The 9362-nt window shown below is 41.1% G+C and overlaps 1 protein-coding gene across 1 annotated transcript; it reads right to left on the reverse strand.

Moving 5' to 3' along the window:
• Positions 1–485: 485 nt before the first annotated feature.
• On the reverse strand, positions 486–9362 carry LOC124151019 (probable serine racemase). The gene is made up of 9 exons (XM_046523259.2): positions 9140–9362; positions 7235–7276; positions 6535–6701; positions 4958–5042; positions 3822–3948; positions 3550–3600; positions 2172–2299; positions 1770–1820; positions 486–1099 (listed from the first exon to the last, which is right to left on the reverse strand). Exons 1-9 carry the CDS (start codon positions 9326–9328, stop codon positions 959–961), a joined length of 981 nt encoding a protein of 326 aa, XP_046379215.2. The 5' UTR covers positions 9329–9362; the 3' UTR covers positions 486–958.

The raw sequence follows: 9362 nt of genomic DNA on the forward strand, positions 1-9362 counted from the left end.
ATTATAATGTTGAGGTAGCTAGGGGTTGATTTGTTCGCAAATTTCCAACAATATGCAAATCCTATTCTTGATGTCACCTGCCATGATACCCAATATTCACAAGGAGGCACAGGTGGCCGCCATCTTCGGCACCGCAATCCATTCTGTGTGTCCTTTAGGCAAGCCAGATTCCGAATAATCTTAAACGCAATGTTAAACTGCATTTCAACCTCCCACCCTAAAGAAACAACAAAAACACACATACACTCGCCCCACTCACTCACTCACCCACCCACTCCATTGAGCACCTGTATATGTTACATTGATCTCCATTAACCTGACAATCACTCATTAATCAGTCTTGTTAATCCGACACAGTCATCAGCGTACTCCGTGGTCATCTGCCCGCGAGTACACAGCCCGTGTTTTGATGCGAGACCAGTCGGCTAGTAGCTGCATATTACAACGGCTAGATGAGAGATAAGCTTGCTTAACAATAAACAATGCCTTAAATAAACAAAACAAGATTAGAAAAAATCACATGCTTAGAGGTTGCATGATTAGAAAACAAACTCCGCTAACAACGTAACATAACATCATAAATATTTCCTTTTTCACTTTTTTTTTATTAGAAGATGTTTGTACTGTTACCATGTAGTTGTCCCATTTTCGATCACAAACTTTGATACAACTTAATTTCGTTTATCTGATATACTCGTTAATACAACATAATAATATGCATCCAACCATGTCAGATTAACAGGACTTGACTGTATATTATAATTATTGAGCATAGATTCTCTGAGATCACATACTAAAGTTAATTTTGTCAGAGCAATTTCCAAATATAAAAAATGTAGACAATTCATGCCGTTTGGGAGTATCGCGTGTTCCATGTTCACTATGGTAAGTGTACAATAATTCTTTCAATCAATCATAACATTAAGAGAAATGCAGAGGAAGGTTTTGACACAGTCCCTCAGTACCAGGGGAGCTTCTCAATGTCAGTGTTTCCTCCACACAGAATGACACCGATGTGTCTCAAGTTGTCGTCCATGTCCCGTAGTCGCTGTGAGAACGCTGCTGCCACAGCCGCGCCAGAGGCTGCTTCGATTACAAGCTGAACATAGAAACAAAGCTTTGTTACACTGACCAATGTGTATGTTCAGATAGAAGTGAGGTGAAATGGGGTTTAGCATCATGTTCAAGATTATTGCATGTGTGTGTGCGTACAGAGCTCATTTCGGACTATGGTTATGTAAAATAACTAGATAAAAGAAATAAATGAACTAGTCCATCCAGATCGTCACAAGTCCCAGACTCGTGGATGTCTATCACTGTGTAGTACTAAAAGGTGAGTGAGTTAGGTTTAATGCCTTTTCAGTGAGTGAGTGAGTGAGTGAGTGAGTGAGTGAGTGAGTGAGTGACGTTTTATGCCGCTTTTAGCAATATTCCATCAATACCACGGCAGGGGACACCAGAAATATTGGTATTGAACCCAGGGGCTCGGCATGACGAGCGAACGCTTTAACCTCTAGGCCACCCCACCAGGGCATGGAAGCTCAATGAGGAAGTAGAGTCTAATTGATGCATCTCACACATATTTACTACTTCAGTTCATCAAAAAGTGAAGACGTGATTTGAACCTTTGACCAGCACAGATGAACTGCAGTGAGTCAACACAATGGGCCACCCTATCCCCCACTTAGTGACGACAATGTTGATGATGATGATGATGATGATGGTGATGGTGATGATGATGACGATGACGATGATGATGATGATCCTACCTTCATTCTCTGGAAGACAAACTTCATCCCCTCCTTCATGTCTTCATTTGTCTGAAAGAGAAATGTATGTTAATCAGACAATAATACTTTGATCTTGATACATTCATGAAATCGATATTTGGATTTAACTCTTATATAAACAAACAACACAAATGTATAATGTTTGAACAAATAGGTATGCATTTATGTTTCAAGTACTTATATGAAGACAAAGTTCAAAATAGTCATATATTTAGGGTTAAATTTAAGCATCAAATCATCAACTGGCTGAATTAAGTCTTTCTCGTCCAGGTGATGGTGAACTACTCACCTGGGTAAACACCTCTTTCTCGTCCAGGAGATGGTGAACTACTCACCTGGGAAAACACCTCTTTCTCGTCCAGGAGATGGTGAACTACTCACCTGGGTAAACACCTCTTTCTCGGCCAGCTGACACAGAATTGGGAAAGTATTGTTTCCTGCCTGCTGAAGACGAATCCCGTCAGCGATGGTGTCCAGGTATTGAGGAGGATTCGGCCATAGACGCTCCCCTGATCAGAAAGGTTTCAACACCTTTATGAAGTTTCACAAGTTTCACAAGTTTCACAATAGTTTACAAATATTGTTGTTATTTTCCTCTCTTCTGCTTCTAAATTTCTAGAAGAAGTAAATTGAGGCCATATTACATTTTTTAAATAATGCCACGGCAAACTAGGTGACGTGGCGGCCATATTGAAAATCAGAGTAAAAGCTTTTAACAAATCCAGGTGTCACTGGTGGGAACAAATAAGTGAAGTGCCAGCGTCACTGGTCCAGTGCTTTCTGAGATGATGTTCACAGGTTCAGTAAATTCAGTTTGAGAAAATTAAGGGTGGGGTCAACGTGCCAAGGTCAATTAAAAGTCAAAATGTAAAATATCATAAAAATGGAATACATGTACTGAGCACCACTATCGACTACATAATTATCAAATTTAATGACATTTTGAAATTAAATGTCTGAGTAATGTCCATAACAAGTTTCTGCTTTCAGTATGATCTCAGTGCAAAGGTCAAACATGTCAAAGCACAGTCAATATGTAAAATATCACACAACATACCAACTTTCATTACACTTTTGAACAAAAATGGCTGAGTCGTGGCCATAAAGAGGTTTTTCAATATGGCTGCCGTGGCACAATGCATGAAAGACAAACAGGCCATGACACAAGCTCAGTTCACTTTCAGTCTGGTTAGACTAAAAAACAAAACTCTTTGTATCTGCACTTACAAGACTAATAATGACGGAAGCTAGTCTACTGTTAATATTATTTCACAGGGCTGCTTTTTGTAATGCTCCCTGTATCAATGCAATGCCTGTTTGCTCAAAAGAAGTTTGCCTATGTAAGACCTGATGAGTTGAGTAGGAAATGAAATTTGTACTTTGTGTTTCAAATGTGCAGTGTTCTAAAATAGAAGACATGAAATGAAAGTTTTTCAAAATGGATGACAGGGTTTGAACCTGCAACCTCACTATCATGTTTAGTTTTGTAACCCCCTGTTTCCCACTGAGCCGCCGGGGAAGGTTATGAAAAGTTGTTCAGTTTTACATGTCATGACTTCAGTTTTTGTGCATGCTGCATGTTGTCTTTCTTTTGCATGCTTTGATCGCTTTTACATTTTCAAGCAAAACCTTGGAGTCATGTTTTATCCTTAACTTATAGCAGAGTTGGGTCTAAGCCAGGTGTATTGCTTCACAGACATGTCATTATTCATGTATAAAATCACATAGGTATGCCTTGATATTAGAACAAATTTCTTACCAGTCTTAAGACATTTTTCCATCATTTTTCCTTCTGGTTCCACAAGAAATACTGCAAATTAAAGAATTCTAAAATAAAGAATCAAAGACCACAAGAGATGAATTATTACATTTTCTTGTTTATATGTTATTATTCAAAATGTTCAAGGTAAATGTGAACATAAATGATGATGGATGTGATTCAAAACTGGACAAGTCTATTCTCAACCCAGACACTGGTTTCGAATAGCACCAATCAGCAACAGATGATAAATGGTCAATTTCGTGGTCCACCTTTGATCTCTGGCTTGATGGCCTTGGCTGCTATGGCGATGCCGGACGACATTCCACCACCACTAATTGGCACCAAGATGGCGTCCAGCTCCGGCACCTGCTCCAACAATTCCACCGCTATTGTACCCTGCAGGCATAAAGAAAGAGATAATTCGTCGGTAAAATCCACTTGTCGCTAGTCAACGTCACTCATACTAGACAGTAGGGCATCACAACTGACAATCTTCCACTTTGACATTTTGTTACTGATGGACCCAGCTATGACATCATAGTGTTTGTCGCCCCACCTGTCTAGCTATGACATCGTAGTGTTTGTCGCCCTACCTGCCCAGCTATGACATCGTAGTGTTTGTAGCCCTACCTGCAAAGCTATGACATTGTAGTGTTTGTAGCCCTACCTGCCCAGCTATGACATCGTAGTGTTTGTAGCCCTACCTGCCCAGCTATGACATCATAGTGTTTGTAGCCCTACCTGCAAAGCTATGACATCGTAGTGTTTGTAGCCCTACCTGCCCAGCTATGACATCGTAGTGTTTGTAGCCCTACCTGCCCAGCTATGACATCATAGTGTTTGTCGCCCTACCTGCCCAGCTATGACATCATAGTGTTTGTAGCCCTACCTGCCCAGCTATGACATCGTAGTGTTTGTAGCCCTACCTGCCCAGCTATGACATCGTAGTGTTTGTCGCCCTACCTGCCCAGCTATGACATCGTAGTGTTTGTCGCCCTACCTGCCCAGCTCTGACATTATAGTGTTTGTCGCCCTACCTGCTCAGCTATGACATCGTAGTGTTTGTTGCCCTACCTGCCCAGCTATGACATCGTAGTGTTTGTCGCCCTACCTGCCCAGCTATGACATCGTAGTGTTTGTCGCCCTACCTGCCCAGCTATGACATCGTAGTGATTGTCGCCATACCTGCCCAGCTATGACATCGTAGTGTTTGTCACCCTACCTGCCCAGCTATGACATCGTAGTGTTTGTCGCCCTACCTGCCCTGCTATGACATCAGTGTTTGTCGCCCTACCTGCCCAGCTATGACATCGTAGTGTTTGTCGCCCTACCTGCCCAATTATGACATCGTAGTGTTTGTTGCCCTACCTGCCCAGCTATGACATCATAGTGTTTGTCGCCCTACCTGCCCAGCTATGACATCGTAGTGGTCGTACGGAGACACAAACTCATAGCCTTTTTCCGCCATCACTTTCTGGCAAACTGTCTCCCTGGAACCAGATTTTACAGTGTCCATTACTTTTTGGTTAAAGAATAAATAAGAAAATTCATCATTGTTTTACCACCATCAAACACAAAATGTTCCATTTTAATGACAATCTGTATATATTATTTCACCAAACTAGGGTCGTCACAGTCTCACATGTTGGAGGATTGTGACAATCTCACACGTCGCAGAATCATGACAATCTCACACGTCGCAGGATCGTGACAATCTCACCTGTTGGAGGATTGTGACAATCTCACACGTCAGAGGGTCATGACAATCTCACCTGTTGGAGGATTGTGACAATCTCACACGTCGGAGGGTCATGACAATCTCACCTGTTGGAGGATTGTGACAATCTCACACGTCGGAGGGTCATGACAATCTCACCTGTTGGAGGATTGTGACAATCTCACACGTCGGAGGGTCATGACAATCTCACCTGTTGGAGGATTGTGACAATCTCACACGTCGGAGGGTCATGACAATCTCACCTGTTGGAGGATTGTGACAATCTCACACGTCGGAGGGTCATGACAATCTCACCTGTTGGAGGATTGTGACAGTCTCACACGTCGGAGGGTCATGACAATCTCACCTGTTGGAGGATTGTGACAATCTCACACGTCGGAGGGTCATGACAATCTCACCTGTTGGAGGATTGTGACAATCTCACACGTCGGAGGGTCATGACAATCTCACCTGTTGGAGGATTGTGACAATCTCACAAGTCGGAGGGTCATGACAATCTCACCTGTTGGAGGATTGTGACAATCTCACAAGTCGGAGGGTCATGACAATCTCACCTGTTGGAGGATTGTGACAATATCACACGTCGGAGGGTCATGACAATCTCACCTGTTGGAGGATTGTGACAATCTCACACGTCGGAGGGTCATGACAATCTCACCTGTTGGAAGATTGTGACAGTCTCACATGTCAGAGGGTCATGACAATCTCACCTGTTTGAGGATTGTGACAATCTCACACGTTGGAGGGTCATGACAATCTCACCTGTTGGAGGATTGTGACAGTCTCACACGTCGGAGGGTCATGACAATCTCACCTGTTGGAGGATTGTGACAATCTCACACGTCGGAGGGTCATGACAATCTCACCTGTTGGAGGATTGTGACAATCTCACACGTCGGAGGGTCATGACAATCTCACCTGTTGGAGGATTGTGACAATCTCACACGTCGGAGGGTCATGACAATCTCACCTGTTGGAGGATTGTGACAATATCACACGTCGGAGGGTCATGACAATCTCACCTGTTTGAGGATTGTGACAATCTCACACGTCGGAGGGTCATGACAATCTCACCTGTCAGAGGATCATGACAATCTCACCTGTTGAGGGTCATGACAATCTCACCTGTCAGAGGATCATGACAATCTCACCTGTCACTTGTCTCACCTGTCAGAGGATCATGACAATCTCACCTGTTGAGGGTCAACACAACCCCACCTGTCAGAGGATTATGACAATCTCACCTGTTGGAGGGTTGTGAGCCACATGTGGCCAGTTCTGCACCATATCCCCTTATTGCTGCCTTCTTGACTTCTGGGGCATATTCGGGGACAACCACCGCACACGGGACCCCTGCCACGCCTGCTGCCCATGCCACAGCCTGGCCATGATTCCCACTGCTGTGGGTGACCTTGGTCAACACAAAATACAGTGAGCCGGGAACACAACAAGAAAACAACATCACCACGTCTACGTGCCCAGCAGTGTTGAAGATCTTCATCATTATCATATAAGTAAACGGTACATTGGACAGATACGTTGTTGATACAGGTGATACCTGCATTCGATCAGCAAACAAGCATGAAATACCCATAAATACCCAGCCAATATGACATGTCTGGTTGTGAGCAAGGCAAGAAACAGTGTACGGTTTTCAAGATCTGCTCTGGAAACTAGCACCACTGCCATTTCAGTCTAAGTCAAAGTGTTGCTATGGAAACTCAATAAATAATTTTTGAAAAAATCCCAAATTATCACAAGGCGCCAGTTTACCACTAGACCTATCTATGTGCCAAGTTTGGTGAAGAAATATTGTACAGTTTTTAAAATCTGCTCTGGAAAGAGTTACCCAGTTGGATGTGTCAACCAAACCACTTAGATTGCAATCTTTTATTGTAGGTGGGGTGGATGAAAGAAATCTTGATTGATCATTTTACAACTTACCACCCCAGTGAATGATGGCTTGGTTTCTTTTAAACTCAGTATCTGAAAGATAAATACACATAATTATTTGCTATCTGACCAGTAGGGCTGTGTATTGGCAAAACAACAGTATTGCAATATGTACTGCGATATACTGGGAGCTGAAGTGTTGACATTAATCTACGCAGATTGCAGATACTAGTTTCTACATACTAAACTAAATATTACTCAGCATGGTCAATCACTGCACCATTTTGTAGTCATGGATACAGGGGAGATAACAGCCTGAGAGACAATTCACTTCAGCGTTTCCACTGTTCTGTCAATCAAGTTCAAACGGAAACATCTTTTGTGAATGAATAACTGACCATAAATGATAGAAATAATACCAATAGATTTTAGGATAAATGATAGAAATAATACCAAAACTTGTTATATTTTGTAACCCCCATATAGCGGTAATACCATTTATTCCTAATGTTCAGGTTTTAACTTATGTTTCTTCATATTTAGCTTACATAAATTAGGTCAAACCAATTGTTAGTTCCAGCTGAAATAGGAGAGTGTCAAGGGACTGTAGCTCACCTGATAGTCAACACAAATCTGAATAATGTAATCAGCAAAACTGATCCTGTTGGACAAAGCTTGGACTCACAGTCCCAGTCAATTAGATCAACATACAGTGTTTTCAAATCAGAGCTAGGTTACCCGTAGATTTAACCATGCAAAATTGAATTTGGAAGCGAACGTTCTGTATGAGGTTTCAAATGTTTAATTTAGAGCCAATCTGCACTTCATAACCTATAATTGTATATATAATTTTCAAAAAATGCCTACTGACAATGACTGAAATAAATTATTTTCCATTAATATTATCTTCTGCAGTAAAGCAAACATCAAATTGGCTGTTTCAATCATAAGTGGATATTGTGATTTGATACCTCAGACTGACCAATCAGAATCAAGTATTTTCCAAATCCATTGTAGAATTTGATTCCATACTGTAAAACACCACTTGGTTTGTCTGCGAGTCCACAGAAAGAGGAAATGTAAATGGCCCATATTGGCCCACGGGATATGTGAAATAAGTAATGAATAAAACTAAATTTCGTTAATTTCAACAACTGCATCGATAAATATAAATGTGTCAAAAAGGCTGCTTTTAGAGAATTTCAGAAAATGTTCAAACATGTTCTAATATTAGAACATCAGCAAGTCCTTGGCCCAAGCTGATTTTATAGGATATGATAAAATACTCATCTCGGGTTTTGCTCATACTTAGATTTTCTTTTGAAATTCTAAACATCTGCCTTTTTCACTTATTTTAGCCACATGTATGTATTTGATCATGTCGGAAGTCCAGAACTTGCAACTGTAAAGGGATAAAGGATTAATTGTCAGCCATTTGTTCCTGTCTGATAACTTTTAACCAACATTTCAAAGTTTTCTCCAACTTTGACATTTAACATTTCCAATGGGCCAAAGAGGGTCCTTATCCTGCCTTGTCCTTTGATTAATCTGGGAAGAAGCAGAAAAAGTAGATTTGGAAAAGTGTATATATCCAATATTATATTATTGCATTAAACAGACAATTCAGCCTTGACATTTATTGTGGTTTCCAGCTGGCCCTACTTTTTTCCTACCGACTTAACCAAATTAACAGTTTGAGGAACTAAAAAATATATTTGAAACTGAAATTTAAAAAAAACCAATTGGACCTAATGACCTGAATTTTTGGGGTAAAAAATCTGTAACACCCCATTCATTGATCCAGAGGTTTCTGACATGCCTTTTAAAGGTTTTAGGCCTAGTCAGGTGAGCTAGAAATGAATATTATTACTTACACCAATATATCTTAATAAAGCAAGGTCAAAGGAATTTAGGTTAATTAAAGTCATCGTGTTTATATATAGATCTATACTGTACCGAATTAAGTGCCCCCCGGGCTTTGAATGATCCAGTTTTCTGCAAGTTTTCTGCTTTGAAGAACAGTTTTCTCCCGGTAATGCTGTTAGCTGTAGAACTTGTGAAAACAGGCGTCTTGTGTATACATTTCGCTATTCGCTGATGAGCTCTTAAAATATCAGAAAGTTTAACAGGTATTTCAGTTGCCATTCTCGCACCTGCATGGGATATTAGAGTGGCCTCC

The sequence above is a fragment of the Haliotis rufescens genome, unplaced genomic scaffold (genome assembly GCF_023055435.1).
Source record: "Haliotis rufescens isolate VD_foot unplaced genomic scaffold, xgHalRufe1.0.p SCAF_15, whole genome shotgun sequence".
NCBI lineage: Eukaryota > Metazoa > Mollusca > Gastropoda > Lepetellida > Haliotidae > Haliotis > Haliotis rufescens.